This window comes from Theropithecus gelada, chromosome 5 (assembly GCF_003255815.1).
Source record: "Theropithecus gelada isolate Dixy chromosome 5, Tgel_1.0, whole genome shotgun sequence".
Lineage (NCBI taxonomy): Eukaryota > Metazoa > Chordata > Mammalia > Primates > Cercopithecidae > Theropithecus > Theropithecus gelada.
The window spans coordinates 3158239-3174518 of record NC_037672.1 but is presented as its reverse complement, the minus strand read 5'-3'; the positions used below and the strand labels follow the sequence as shown (position 1 = coordinate 3174518).

At 45.2% G+C, this 16280-nt stretch overlaps 1 protein-coding gene across 1 annotated transcript in view; it reads right to left on the bottom strand.

Annotated features, from left to right (window-relative positions):
• The window catches only part of HTT (huntingtin), a 165105-nt gene that overhangs the window by 126860 nt on the left and 21965 nt on the right, over positions 1–16280 (bottom strand). The window contains exons 3-6 of the mRNA XM_025385370.1: positions 13759–13879; positions 9745–9804; positions 8196–8275; positions 7030–7168 (exon numbers count right to left, since the gene is read on the bottom strand). Of these exons, the coding sequence (XP_025241155.1) occupies positions 7030–7168; positions 8196–8275; positions 9745–9804; positions 13759–13879 (400 nt within the window). The remainder of the gene's footprint in view (positions 1–7029; positions 7169–8195; positions 8276–9744; positions 9805–13758; positions 13880–16280) is intronic.

The window sequence follows — 16280 nt, the reverse complement described above, 5'->3', positions numbered from 1 at the left end:
CCCCACCCCAGCCACAGGACTTCTCCCCACCCCAGCCACAGCTCCCCTCCAACCCACCGAGCCACAGGACTTCTCCCCACCCCAGCCACAGCTCCCCCACCACCCACCAAGCCACAGGACTTCTCCCTACCCCAGCCACAGGACTTCTCCCCACCCCAGCCACAGCTCCCCCGCAACCCACCGAGCCACAGGACTTCTCCCCACCCCAGCCACAGCTTCCCCCCACCCACTGAGCCACAGGACTTCTCCCCACCCCAGCCACACCTCCCCCACCCACCCACCAAGCCACAGGACTCCCCCCGTGGCTTACTGCCTCCAATTTCTCCCTGAAAAACCACCTGGAGAATAAAGTAGAATTATCTCTGACAAACTTTTTTAGCTGCAAGAAAAGATATTCACATCTTAAAAAACTACTTTGGCCAGGTGCAGCGGCTCACGCCTGTAATCCCAGCACTTTGGGAGGCTTAAGCGGGTAGATCACTTGAGGTCAGGAGTTTGAGACCAACCTGGCCAACATGGTGAAACCCCGTTTCTACTAAAAATACAAACATTAGCCAGGCATGGTGGTACACACCTGCAGTCCCAGCTACTCGAGAAGCTGAGGCACAAGAATCGCTTGAACCTGGGAGGCAGAGGCTGCAGTGAGCCAAGATTGTGCCATTGCACTCCAGCCTAGGTGACAGAGCAAGACTATGTCTCAAAAAAAAAAAAAAAATCATTCTATTGGTCCAAATATACAAGCACAATGAGAGCTACTCATTATTATGATGAGTCAGCACACGGTGAGCTTAAATAGTTTGGAATAATAAAGAATAAAATTTAGTCTGAGAGCTCCAAGGGGCCTCCTCAGGTCTAATCTCTAAAATCCCAAGAATCCCTTCTCCAAAGCACCTAACAGGAGGCCCCGAGGCCATGCTACAACTCTTCAAACAGGGAGGAGGTACACTGTATTTTAGACTAGATAGCTCCAGTTTTCAACACATGCACAACATACCTTTCAGAGTACTTCAAAAAGGAAGAGAGGCATTAATCATTAAACTTCAGAGCCAAGGGTACTTTAAGGAACGGAAATTAAAATTATAATGTGATTCCAGAAAATACCCATCAGGAAGTCTAAAAGTAAAAGCATCAGCAATTCCAAGTGCTAGCGAGGACCAGAGCTCCTGGAGTCCCCATACGCAGCAACCAAAGGGTGAGCTGGTACAAGCACTCAGGAAAGCTATTTGGCAGTTTCTGCTGCAGCTGACGTGCACACACCCTATCACCCAACAACTCCACCTCTAGCTGCGCATGATGGAAACCTGCACATGTGCTCCAAAAAAAACACCTAAGAGTGGTCACAGCAGCATTGCTCGCAATAACCAAGAACTAGAAACAACCCAGTGATAATACAATGAATAAACTGTGGTATATACCTACAATGGAATGCTATGAAGCTCCTAAAACTACAGGAACTACTAATACACACGATAATATAGAAGACTCTTAAGAAATTACTGTCGAGCAAAAGAAACCAGACAAAAAGAATACATACTATATGGTCTATGTACACAGAATTTAAAAACAGACTCTGGCATTAGAAGCCAGGACAGTCATGACCTTGGGGAGGAAGGAAGAAGCAGTGATGGGGGGATGGGGGTGAGGCTTCTGAGTGCTGGCAATACTCTGTCTTGACCTGGGTGGTGGTTACGAGGGTAAGTTCACTTTGTGGTTATTCACCAAGGGATACACTAATGATTTCTGTCCTGTCTGGTATGTACATTTCCTGTCAGGAAAAGGAAAAACAAGGGAGTATCAGTGTTTGGCAGGTAATTCTGAGAATGAGAATACACCAGAGGGTGGGAGACTTCTAATCCAACATGCTGGATTGAACATGTGAAGCTCTGCTACCCAGAAACCCCACAAAAATCATGTAAAGAAGTTGTATAAAGCATAAATGTACACGGACAGAAAGAGCAGAACAGGGACACTAGCAGACTACGGGTGTCAACAAAACTTCGGAAGCTAAAAAGTAACAAGGGCTACATAACTGACTGATTTGTTAGCCCATGGGAAGAAGTTCAAATGCAAGCTTTGCTGGGGATGGGGGAGAAGGTATGAGGGATACCAGTGAAAAGCAAGCTTATTCAAGCCACAGAACTCCAAGAAGAGCTCGGGCTTTGGAGGCACCACATACATTTGAAAAGTGGAGGGACGGAGAAGGTGAAACAGTGGCTGGTCTCATGGCTCCTTGGGCAAATTCCCACCCACTCGCCTGAGGTCTCCCCTCCAATCCAAGGCAGCCCAGGAAGCAGCCCCTTCCCCACCTCCAGCAAAGACTGAGAGGGATAATCTCAAGAGGTGTTTACATAACTGAGGACAGATGTGAGATGCATACAGAAAACAAAAAGAGGGCGCCCTGACCAGCAACAGTGTCAGTCCCCTTCCAGTCCCCGGTTGCAGGATAAACACAGCCAAGCTTATAGTCTCCAAGCAGGAAAATGAGGAATTTCCTTTCAGGGATACTGGCTGACTCAAGAGGAAAAGACTTACAGATACTGGTATTTAAAGATCTAATGATGGGCTCACGCCTGTAATCCCAGAACTGTGGGAGGCTGAGGCAGGTGGATCGCCTGAGGTCAGGTGTTTGAGACCAGCCTGGCCAACATGGCAAAACCCCGTCTCTACTAAAAATACAAAAATTAGCCGGGCGTGGTGGTGCACACCTGTAATCCCAGCTACTTGGGAGGCTGAGGCAGGAGAACTGCTTGAACCTGGGAGGTAGAGGCTTAAGTGAGCCAAAATCGCATCACTGCACTCCAGCCTGGGCAACAGAGCAGCACTCCATCTCAAAAAAAAAAAAAAAAGAAAGAAAGTAAAGAAAATAGCTGGACATGGTGGTGCATACCTGTAGTCCCAACTACTTGGGAGGCTAAGGCAGAACAGCTGCTTGAGCCCAGGAGTTGGAGGCTGCAGTGAGCTATGATTGCACCACTGCACCTCAACCTGGGCAACAAAGCAAGACCCCATCAAGAGACAAAGAAAAGAAAGAAGTTAAAAACATAACACTGAATAGAAGAGTTTGAGATGGATATCTAAAAAGTACCAGAAAAAGAAAAAGGTAAGATGTGAGTCAACCCAGGAGGACCAACATCCAACTAACTAATTTCAGAAGGAGAGAACACAGAAAATAAAAGGCAAGAATTTATCAGAGAAATGTAAGAAAATTTTCCCAGAACTGAAGTGATATAAGTTTCCAAATTAAAAGGCCTACTGGCCGGGCGCGGTGGCTCAGGCCTGTAATCCCAGCACTTTGGGAGGCCGAGGCGGGCGGATTACGAGGTCAGGAGATAGAGATCATCCTGGCTAACACGGTGAAACCCCGTCTCCACTAAAAATACAAAAAAAAAATTAGCCGGGCGTGGTGGTGTGCGCCTGTAGTCCCAGCTACTCGGAGGCTGAGGCAGGAGAATGGCGTGAACCTGGGAGGCAGAGCTTGTAGTGAGCCGAGATCATGCCACTGCACTCCAGCCTGGGCGACAAAGTGAGACTCCGTCTCAAAAAAAAAATAAAAATAAAAAATAAAAGGCCTACTAAGTACCTAGCACTTCACCTCCCCAAAAATGGAAAGCTTCCAGAGAAAAGCACATTCATGGGTTAAGGAATTGGGTTATGTTGGAGACTTTAAGACAACGGGGAAAGACTTCACATTTCTGAGGGAAAATGATTTCTACCCCAGAACACTATACCCAGCCAAGTGTACGCGAGAAAAAATGGCATTTTTATGAATGCAAAACTTCATACAATTTACCTCCCATTCATCTTCTCTCACAAAGCTACTAGAGGATAGAAAGATAAACATATGGCATCTAGGAACTGGGCATCCAACAGGAGAACTGCAAAGGAAATTCCAGGCTGATGGCAAAGAGAAGTCCTAGGATACAAGTGTACAACAGACCTGAAGAGCAATCTGCCCAGACTGGGGCAGAGAGCTGGATAACTCAAGATGGATGACTGTACTGGGGAAAAACTGATTTGGTAAATTACCTGTCATGAAAAATTGTACTAAACACATTTTACAAAGAAGTTGGAAGGTGTCAGAAGACAAAAAGGTCAAAGAATAATAAGCAAGTGATATAAAGGTAATGATTCACTCTAGGAAAACAGATGTGAGGATTAACTCCAGGAAAACAAAAAGTTGTACAAAGACATATAATCAAGGCGCAAGCCAGCAAAGAGCAAGGCAGAGCGACAGCCTCTGAAAGGAACCAGGGTCTAAGGAAAGGTGAACCTAGAAGTCAGGATCTGGAAGAAGATTGAACACGATGTGGTGATGAAAGCCAGCACCAGTCTGCCCAAGAAGCTGGCACTGCTGAAGGCCCCAGTCAAGAAGTGGGTGGCTGTCTCCTCCTCCTCCAAGATGCATTCCTAAGGATGCTGGCCCCAGCACAAGCCAACACTGTAGCCCCCACCTCCATGACTAGACCTTGCAGGTGACCCCCCCATCCCCAGCACTGGGTCACCTAGAACTTCGCTAGGGGCTTGGCCTATGAGCAGGTGATCAGCAGATCCCAGGGTGCTGAGAACCCAGCTATGGCCAGGAAGGTACAGTCACCAACTTCGTCTGTCTTCCTTCCCCTCCCCATGTCCTCTCTCTACAGTTTCAACCCAGAGCAAAAAAACACAGCTCTCTCATCAAATAAGAAATACAAAGAAATATAATACACAACCAACCATGACTATTTACTTAGGTATAATAATGTACATACTGAATTCTGATAGAATTATAGTGTGAAAGTAAAAAATGTCTAAAATTGAAAAAAAAAAAAAAAAGCAGTAGAAGCATGTTACTTAGAAATGTGGAAGTTGCCGGGTGCAGTGGCTCATGCCTGTAATCCCAGCACTTTGGGAGGCTGAAGTGGGTGGATAACCTGAGGTTAGGAGTTCGAGACCAGCCTGACCAATCTGGAGAAACCCCGTCTCTACTAAAAATACAAAATTAGCCGAGCATGGTGGTGCGTGCCTGTAATCCCAGCTACTCATGAGGTTGAGGCAGGAGAATCGCTTGAACCCGGGAGCTGGAGGTTGTGGTGAGCCAAGAACACGTCATTGCACTCCAGCCTGGGCAACAAGAGCAAAACTCCATGGAAAGGAAAGGAAAGGAGAGGGAAGGGGAGGGGGGGGAGGGGAGGGGAGGGGAGGGGAAAGGGAGGGGAGGGAAGGAAAGGAAAGGAAAGGAAGGAAAGGAAGGAAAAAAGAAAGAAATGTGGAAGTAAATATTGGAAGAAACACTAAGAGTTATGTTTGCCTCTGAGACACAAGGATTAAGAGAAAAAGTAGGAAGGGAACTATCTTTGTTTATAATCCTGTTGGTACTATTGAATTTCACTGATAATACCTTTTTTTGTTTTGTTTTGTTTTGAAGAAATGGCATCTTCTTTTGCCACCCATCCCAGAGTGTGGTGGCACAATCACCGCTCAGTATAGCCTCGAACTCCAACTCCTGGGCTCAAGCAATCCTCCTGCCTCAGTCTCCTGAGTAGCTAGGACCACAGGCACGTGCCATCATGCCCAGCTAACTTTTTTCATTTTTTAGCGATAGGGTCTCACCATGTTACCCAGGCTGGTCTCAAACTCCTGGCCTCCAGCAATCCTCCTACCTCAGCTTCCCATGTAGCTACAATTATAGGCACAAGCCACTGTACCAGGCTCTTGATAATAAATCTGAATAATCATAAATGAGCAGAGAGGTAGCAGAATAGATTTTTTTAAATACCTAAGGTTCAGGAAGGAAGTAATTAATGGACTCTATGTTCAACAAAGTGTTAGCATCATCATACTCAAATGGTGATTGAAATCATGAAAGTGATGAGAACTGAGAGTACAAAAACACCATCTATCATCTGAGCTCTGACAGCCAGAGATATCACAGAGGGAACTGCCTTCATCAGAGCCCAGTGTACAGACGGGCAGATTGGCGCTGCGGAGCTCTCACAGCCTCTGACCACAAAGGAGACCTACTCCCACTCCAAAGAGATGGTAATAAAAATAACAGCAAGCAGCAGCTACCATTTACTGAGCATGATGAATTACCACACTAAATTCTTCAGATTCATGATCTCCCTTCGTCATTCCAAAACCCCATGACTAGTTTGAATATCTCCTTAGTATTAACAAGAAAACTTCAAAGCTCAGAGAAAAAAACATGAGAGAGGCTAACAGTTTATTCCAAGTCATTCAGCTAATAAGAGCAGTAGCAGCTAACATCTAAGCCCTTCCTGTGGGCGACTATGCTACACGCTAACACATATTCATTTATTTCACTCTCAGAATTGCCCGATATGGGTCCCATTAAGGCTTATTTTTCAGAATACGAAGGAAATAGCTTAGAGCTGTTGGATAGTTTGCCTAGAGGAAAAGAATCAGTAAAGCGGACAGAATTCTAATCCAAGTCCATCTGATTCCACTCTACCCACTGTGTATCATCATCTTCCAAGAGGGCCACTTGGGCTCAAACCCAGGACTGACCCACCAAAAAGGAAGAGGCTAGGAATCCTGTAATCTGTAGAGCATGTGACAGGGTCAATATTTCTGGACATTATAAACAAACACTAAAGTGGGTTTGAAGGTGGTTTGTTGGAATGCACAACAGGGAGCCAACAGGCCCTGATAGCTGCAGGATGTTCAGACCCACAAGGCCTCGTCAGTGAGCTTTCTCCTACCTGCAGTCCTGGCACAGCCATCTTTCCACAGCTAGATTAAACAGTCACTCTAGTACACTGAAAACCAATCTGCTCTGGAAATATGCCTTTTGAATTTGCATCTATAAACCATCTCCCAATTCAACTCTTCACCCCACAGTAAGAAATCAGAAGTGGAAAGAAGTCTTTAGGTGCCTCAAAAATAACACAAATGACGGTAGTCTAAATTACGACATACAACATACTCTAAGAAGCACTCCCACATGACTCCCTGCTCAGAAGCCGTAACCCTCCACAGACTCACTCACAGCGTCACTCACATGTTTGTGATCTGAGGCAATAATCGTACCTTAATTTCATTGTCATTTGCAAAATTGCCAAAAGAAGCCATAATTTTGGGAACAGCTGCAGCCAAGGTCTCCTGGACTGATTCCTCGGGTCTCTTGCTTGTTCGACTTAGGCACGGCAGAAGGTTCACCAGGTAAGGCCTGTGTATGCAAAAGAACGCAAGTCATTCCTCCAGCTCTCCTTCAGGAGAAATAGAAGCAATTCATTCCCTGTTAGGGAAAAGCCAGTTTCATATGCCAAACGGTCCCTAATGGGGATGGGCAAAGTTCAGCTGAAAGAACAGGAGAATGAAATGTGGATGAAGCTCAAGTGTCGGGAGACATCCTTCATTTCTCGTATGATCACAGAGGATCTAAAAGGCTGGGTTTAAAAATTATTTGCAGTAAATCGTAATACTTCTTAAAATACTCTCTTTTTTTTTGCTTTTTTTTTTTATTTTTTTTTATTTTTTTTTATTTTTTGAGACGGAGTCTCGCTCTGTCGCCCAGGCTGGAGTGCAGTGGCACAATCTCGGCTCACTGCAAGCTCCGCCTCCCGGGTTCATGCCATTCTCCTGCCTCAGCTTCCCAAGTAGCTGGGACTACAGGCGCACGCCACCACGCCCGGCTAATTTTTTGTAATTTTAGTAGAGACAGGGTTTCACCATGTTAGCCAGGATGGTCTCCTGACCTCATGATCCACCCACCTTGGCCTCCCAAAGTGCTGGGATTACAGACGTGAGCCACCGCGCCCGGCCACAACCATATTTTTAACTCATGTAATAGACAAATGGATATTTTGCTATAACTCCTATAGTCAGCAATAATGAAACTGGTACCTCAACCTTCAACAATTTGGCAAGAATCATTTAAGCAAGTACTATGTGCAGACACTGTTACTGCTGTTTAGGCTGCAACAGAGCATAAGACAGTAAGACCCCTGCTGTCCTGGGGCATACATCCCATAAGTCTCTTGGGGGAGGGTGGGATAGAAAATGAACAAGCACACAGACTGTACGTGACACTTTCTGACACGGATTAGTGCTGTGACGGAAACATAAACAGGGCAAGGTCGACTGCAATTTGGAAGGGGCAGAGCAGATTTCTGAAATGACATCTGAGCTGAGACATAAAGGATCAGTAGCAGCTGGCCCCCAACAAAAATCAACATCCAGAATGTACAACTTACCTGCATTTCTGAGGCCGAACCAGGTGAGCCAGCTCGGCAAACCTCCACAGGGCAGCACGCAAACTCCGAGGGGCACCATTCTGAGGGGGTGCAATGAGTGTCGCATTAAGAGTCACACACACTAGTCACCAAGAGGGTTGCATAGAAATGAAGCATTTTCTTTCATTGTTACTTTCTATTTTTAGAGAAAAGGCCATTTAAATGCATAAAACATCTGGTAACTACCTGAAGATCTAGCAGGCTTCAATTATAAAGACATAAAGTAAGTTACCATTTTTAATTCCCATCTCATCTAATAGAGAGTAACCTTTTGAAGAAAAGTAAAGCAATAGTCTAGCAAACAGCATTTCCTCCTAGCTGTTAATTATTGAATAAAGATGAAATTCCACACATGCTGCTCAACAGAGTGAAGTTTGTGCAGTGATGGAAGTAAGGGCCCAAAACCTGGTATTCAACAGCACAGAGGAGGGATTATAGACAATAAGATATAGTCAATAATTTTTTTTTTTTGAGACAGGGTCTCACTTGCTCGCCCAGGCTGAAGGGCAGTGGCACAATCTCAGCTCACTGTAGATTCAACCTTCCAGGCTCCATTTATCCTCCCACCTCCACCTCGCAAGTAACTGGGACTATAGTTGTGCACCACCGCACCTAGCTCATTTCTGTACAGACAGCGTTTTGCCATGGTGCCCATGCTGGTCTCAAACTCCTGGTCTCAAGCAATCCACCTGCCTGAGCTTCCTGAAGTGCTGGGACTACAGGTACGAGCCACCACACCTGGACTGATTTTATTTCATTTTTATTTTTATTTTTTGAGACGAAGTCTCACTTTGTTGCCCAGGCTGGAGTGCAGTGGCGTGATCACCGCTCAATGCAACCTCCGCCACCCAGGTTCAAGTGATTCTCCCACCTCAGCCTCCCGAGTAGCTGGGATTACAGGTGCCCGCCACCACAACGGGCTAATTTTTGTATTTTTAGTAGAGACAGGGTTTCTCCATGTTGGCCAGGCTGGTCTCGAACTCCTGATCTCAGGTGATCACCAGCCTCAGCCTCCCAAAATGCTGGGATTACAGGCATGAGCCACTGGGCCCTGACTATTTTAGTTATTTTAAAATGTACAATCAGGCCCGGTGCAGTGGCTCACACCTGTAATCCCAGCACTTTGAGAGGCCGAGGCAGGCGGATCACCTGAGGTCAGGAGTTTGAGACCAGCCCAAAGTTTGCTTGAACCTGGAAGGCGGAGGCTGCAGTGAGCCAAGATCGTGCCACTGCACTCCAGCCTGGATGAAAAAGCAAGACTCTGTCTAAAAATTAAAATAAAATAAAATAAAATAAGTAAAAGAGTGTAACTGGATTGTTTGTAACACAAAGGATAAATGCTTGAGGGGATGGATAGCCAACTTTCCACGATGTGATTATGTATCATATACCTGTATCAAAATATCTCATACACCTCATAAATATACACACTTACATGTACCTACAAAATATGTGTACCTATAAAAATTTAAAATTTAAGACATTTCTAAAAAAGAAAAGCAGGGCTCACCTTTTTAATTTCTTTATAGAGCTCGAGCTGTAACCTTGGAAGATTAGAATCCATCAAAGCCTACAACAAAACACAAGAGATTTATTTATGGAAGACACATCCCATCATCAGCTCTAAAACGAGCTAAAAGGAAACTAAGATTTCAATTTTGGGGCAAAGCAAAACATAACAGCAACTAAATTAAGAACATATTCATTACGAAAGAAAGAAGCAAATATACGCAGGAAGTTACTGAATAAACTAGATACAGGTCATTCACTTAAACAGAAAAATGGAAAGAAAAACAATTTAACTTTCACTATCATCAAATACTATATAACATCAAAATTAAAATGGGAGATGGTTCAAATATAATAAATCCTGGCTGGCGGGGTGGCTCATGCCTGTAATCCCAGCACTTTGGAAGGCTGAGGCGGGAAGATCACCTGAGGTTAGGAGTTTGAGACCAGCCTGATCAACATGGAAAAACGCCGTCTCTACTAAAAAATACAAAAATTATCGGGCGTGGTGGTGGGGTGCCTGTAATCCCAGCTACTCAAGAGGCTGAGACAGGAGAACTGCTTGAACCCGGGAGGCGGAGGTTGCGGTGAGCCAAGATCACACCATTGCACTCCAGCCTGGGCAACAAGAGCAAAACTCCATCTCAAAAAAAAAAAAAAATTATATGTATATAATTTTTATTTTTGTATATAAATCCTAAAGCCCCTGGAGTAAATCTTCAGTCTTCACTAGCAGAACATTCTGTTGGATGACACAGGCTCAGATGGTGCCCTGGAATCTGCAGGGTCCCAGGCACTGTGGGTGTACTTAGAAAACCACAGACCCGCACTCTGGCCCAGAACACTCTCGAGGCCGAGTCCCGCATGCTTTCTGCAGGTGTGGCCCCTCCTCACTGTCAGGTATGCCCATGGTGCCCTGCCCCCCTGCCCCAGAGCCCACAGCCAGCGGGGGCCCCATGTTCCTCACAGCACATCTCTCAACCCTCCTTGCTCACTTGTGAGGCTAAACCAGAAATTATGTCCACATGGTCAACTTCAAGCCAGTAACGATGCTAATGGCACAAAGTCCACATTAGAGAAGGGTTTCTCAAGCCAGGGGACAGGACAGGGAAGACTCTGGTGCCCCACTCTCACCCATGGGAGCCTTCTCTTCCAAATGCTTGCCCACCCAAGAGGGAGGAAGCTGTGCCAAACATCAGTCGATGATCTCTTTGACCGTGGCATGGGCAGTCGATATAAATGGACTGAGGTGTATCTTAGTAAAACCTGTGGGTTAACCTACTGGGTCAGCAAGCTTGAAAATCAAAACCAGATCACGTTCTGGGAAATTCTGAGGGGTAATAACATCTCAGAAATGTTTAAATCCTGATCCTGCTGTTGAAGTTTGTACTGAAAGTCCTTAAATAAGCAAAGCGAATTGGACATTTATTTAAACATTACTTCTTAAATAAAACTAGAAGCCTTATCAAACCTTGATTTAGCTTTACAAATGTTTTGTAAACAAATACCAAGTTTATTTTATAAGAGAAAACTAAAACTCGGCCCCTCCTAAAAGCAGGGAATGGGCTCTCACAATCTACGCCAGTTGCTGGGTGATGGCGGCGCGCTGCTGGCCTCTTCTCTCTTGCCCCTGCTTCCGCAGACACACAGGTGGCTGCCTCTCCTCACAGCCCTGCCACCATCCTGGCTCGAGGCCCTGCACTCCTGCTGGGCCCACTCACTCCCACCTAGACTCCCTCCCACCTCTGTCCTCCTCTATCCCACGTCCTTACCAGGTCACTCTTCCTAAATGATACACTCCCCTGACCACATCAAAAGTCTTCAAGAGCCCCTAATTCTCCACCCAACAAGATACAACCCCTTGACCTGACCCTCAGGGTGTCCCACTCTCTGGCAGCATAAGATGGGTTCCCCCTCCTCTCAGCCTCCACAGCTTCCTGGCACCCCTCGAACCAAGAGGCGGTGATGATTAAGAAGGTCTCCAATCTACCCTTTCACCTATTGGCTACTGTCTCCAGGAAGCCTTCCCTGCCTCCCTAGACAGAAATTACTTCAGCCTCCTGACGGTGGTGATTTGTCAGTGCCGCACAGAACGGAGACTTTATGCCACATATGAAGTTCTTGCTGGACATACATGCTTCACCGCCTGAGACTAACCTACTTGAGGGAGGCGTGCTGCCAGGCTATGTCAGATACCCAGTGCATTTCTCTACATTTTCTTGGGCTACGTAGAACCTGGTTCTCACCATACACACACAGCCACACTCATGAGAAGACAAAGTCTAGGACCTGAAGGCTAAGTGACCATGCCTGGGCTCCCTACACCTGGCCTGGGGTCACACGTGCTCTCCCACGCCTGCCCCTCCTCTGCCACAGTGAGAGCAAACCTAGCCCGATCCTGATCCCACTGCCAGCCCACTGGGCCTGGCAACTGCATCATCTGAGAAAGCAGCAGTCTGAGAGCAGCCAAACCCTGCTGCACCAAACTTAAGCAGAAGGGAGAAATGGCTGGAAACAAAGAAGAGGAAATGGGAAAGAAGCAAGGAGACAACCAGGAAGAGCACCTGAGACCTAAAACCACAACCCAGGGCATGGCCTACAGCCCTCAGACACACCAAGCCACTGTGTCCAGCAATCCCTAGAAAAAGATGAAGGAGGTTTAAAAAAGAACAATACTTACACGTTAAATGACCAATATTAGAAGAGTTTCTGGTCATATTGTTTTCTCTGCCCTCTTAACGTCCCATTTGCCATGAACCAAGGCAACCTGGGATAGTCCTCTTTTTAGATTTTCTGACTCTGAGGATCAAATATCAAGAACTGAAACATCAAGGGCCAGGCACAGTGGCTCACACCTGTGATCCCGGCACTTTGTGAAACCAAGGAGGGAGGATTACTTGAGCCCAGGTGTTCAAGACCAGCCTGGGCAACCTGGTGAGATCCCATATCTACAAATAATTTTTAAAATTAGCTGGGCATGGTGGTGCACGCCTGTAGTCCCAGCTACTCAAGAAGCCAGGCCAGGATGATAGCTTGAGCCCAGTAGCTCAAGGCTGCAGTAAGCCGTGATCAGCCACTGCACTCCAGCCTGGGTGACTGAGCAAGACTCTGTCTCATCCAAAAAAGACCGCCGTGGTCCTGCCAGTGGGAATAACAGAAGCAAGCAAGGATATTTAGGCCTGTGGAAAAGCAAGCTTAACTGGAAGCAGGCCCTAAATACGCTATGGGATGCCATCCACAGGCAAGTGGTGCCAACGACCAGCAGGCACGGAGAACAAGGTGAAACTGATACAGGTCACCGCATGAGTGAGATGCGAGCAAAGCAGGAATTGCAAGCAGAGAGAGAAGACAGTGACCACTCTAGGGACAAGAGAGGGAGCTAGAATCCCAAGACTCCAGAGAAGCCAGCGTCCTGCCCACAGAAAGTGTGATGAGCCAAACAACAAAGTGCTGGCCACAAAGGAAAGATTCCCTGGGCAAAAGGATAGCATGGAATCCATGTGATGGAAAAAGAGAAGCAGTGCCACACCCACCAATCTTGCTGCATAAGAGTGTAAGGATGTCATGATTAATAAGAATACTTCTTACCACTTTGAGGATCCGGTAGTGGCAATTAGTGCATTTAATCCTCACACAGACACACACTCATACGCATGCCACAAAAACTTTGAGCCCATTTTATAGTTAAGAAAACTGAGACTCATAGAAATGTGGGCATAGCTCTGGCTTCTCTGGTACCTGTAGTGACATTTTCCCAGGAGCATCCAGTGGCCACCATCGGTTCCCTTCATTGACCTAGGCACCATGCAGGCACAAGGGTCAACACAGTTCCTTCTGACCAGGCAGGTGTGGCAAGCAATGCGGGCAGATACCAGAGCACCTCCAAACCACACACCAGAAAGGAAAAAAATGCAGACATCCTCAGGGGCTCAAAACAGAAGAACACTCAACGATGGCTTCTTCTCTTAGCCTACAACAATGATATTTCTGAGAACACCATCCACACGGCTCTTACTTTGATAACTTTGTTGAGGCATTCATCAGCCACCATTCTGACATCCGACTCTGCGTCATCACTGCACAGCAGAAAAAGTTCCATAGCGATGCCCAGAAGTTTCTGAAATTCTGGAGAATTTCTAAGCAAAAAAGAAGAGAAACTGTCAAGAGGAGCTTAAGGTGACATGACCATGAAATGTAATGAGGTATCCGGTGTCCTGCACGGAATTCTGGAACAGAAAAAGGACATTACATAGAAATTAAGAAAATCTGAATAAAGTCTGCACTTTAGTTAACAGCATGTCGATACTGATTCATTAAACATGAAAATGTCTCACACTAAATTAAGATAGGTAACTGGATGTAGGGTATATGAAAACTCTCTACCCTAATTTTTTTCTATAAACCTAAAACTATTCCAAAATAAAGTTTATTTTTTAAAAAAGAAGAGATTGTACTTGTAAGGCAATTCTCATTTTTTCTTTTTAAATTTTCGTTTGAAAACTTCAGATACTTCAATCCCAGAAAACCCGCTGCTCTCTGTCAAAAGTTTACTTTTACTCTTAACCTACGATATTCTTGGAACCTTGAAAATCAGTTCAGCAGTCTATCTCTCTTGCCCCTTTTTAATTTCGCTTTCATTCTGGGCCAAAGTATAACTGTATTTCACCCTAAGATGCCAGGTGATCATGGTCACATTGTGTTGTTGTTGTGTTAGATGAACTATCAAAGAGTCACAAAACCTGGAGTTTGTTTACTATTCGTAAACGATTTGCAAATGTTTCATTGAGAGAAGCTGTTCAGGCCATCTTGCTCCAACTGTCTAAACAAAGCCAAGAGAGCTGAACAGATGAGCCACGTCCATGAAACGACTTCACAGCATTCGGAAGCATCCAAACCAGCAACACAAGGATGTTCTTGAAGTAAGCCCAAGAACAGCAAATCCCAGTAATACGGGGGACGTGCTATTTTTGAAGCATCAAAATGAGATTGCTCTTTCATGATCTCAATCTAACTTACTCTGAAACCAAATCTCTTTTTCTCTTTATCTCTAGGTAAAAATTGCAAACAATGGTCGGAAGACAGCCATGAGCCTAAGAGGCACCAAAGGTCCACATCAGTAACGATCAACAAACTTACAAAAGCACAAAACAAAACGTGCCACTTAGCAGTATTTCAGACTTATCTATGTGGAATACAGCCCTGAATGACCAACGGAGGAAAGGTCTTTGAAATGCTAGATCATTCCAACACTGCGCTCCAAAGCAGTACTGTCAACAGAAACAGAATGTAAGCCACACTTTTCTATTTCCCAGCTGACACATCAAAAGTAAAAAGAAAACAGCCAAGATTTTCATAATATTTCATTTAACCCAATACACCCAAAGTATTATTTCAACATGTAATTAATGTGAAGAAATGATTAAGATACATAACAACATTTTTTACAGCACATCTCAATTCAGACACTAAATTTTCATCAGAAAACCTTTACCTGTGATTAGCCTTCATAAAATTCAGTTGAAAAAGTTCATATACCGTTTCCAACCACACTTAAAAGTTTTCCAGTAACTAAATATTGATTTTTACATTTAAATTTAATAAAATAGATATAGGGCTAATCAGTTTATTTCTTCTTGAGAGAGCTTTAATAGTTTGTGTGTCTTTCAAGGAACTTATCCATTTCATCTATAAGTTATCAAATTTATTGGCATAAAGTTGTTCATAATATTCCCATATAGTCCTTTTTATTATTATTATTTTTTGAGACGGAGTCTCGCTCTGTCACCCAGGCTGGAGCGCAATGGCGCCATCTCAGCTCACCGCAACCTCTGCCTCTCAGGTTCAAGCAATTCTCCTGCCTCAGCCTCCCGAGTAGCTGAGACTACAGGCGCACGGCACCACGACCAGCTAATTTTTGTATTTTTAGTAGAGACGGAGTTTCACCATGTTGGGCAGGCTGGTCTCAAACTCCTGACCTCAGGTGATCTGTCCACCTCGGCCTCCCAAAGTGCTGGGATAACAGGCGTGAGCCACCGCACCTGCCTCATATAGCTCTTTTAATATCTATATAATCTATACTACTGTCATCTCCCTCATTCCTGATATTGATAATTTGTGACTTCACTTTTTTTCCTATCAGTCTCACCAATTTATTGATGTTCTTGATGAACTAGCTTTTGGTTTTATTGGTTTTCTATGTATTTTTGTTTTCTATTTTACTGACTTCTGCTCTTATCTCTATGATGTCCATCCTTCTAGTAACTGTTTTTGTTTTTGAGACAGGGTCTCATTCTGTTGCCCAGGGTGGAGCGCAGTGGCACAATCACAGTTCACTGCAGCCTCAACCTCCCAGGCTCAAGCAATCCTCCCACCTTAGACTCCTGGTTAGCTGGGACTACAGGCACATGCCACCACACCTGGCTAATTTTCTGTGTTTTTTGTAGATATGGAGTCTCCCTATGCTGCCCAGGCTGGTCTTGAACTGCCAATCTCAAACAATCCGCCTGCCTCGGCCTCCCAAAGTGGCAGAATTGCAGG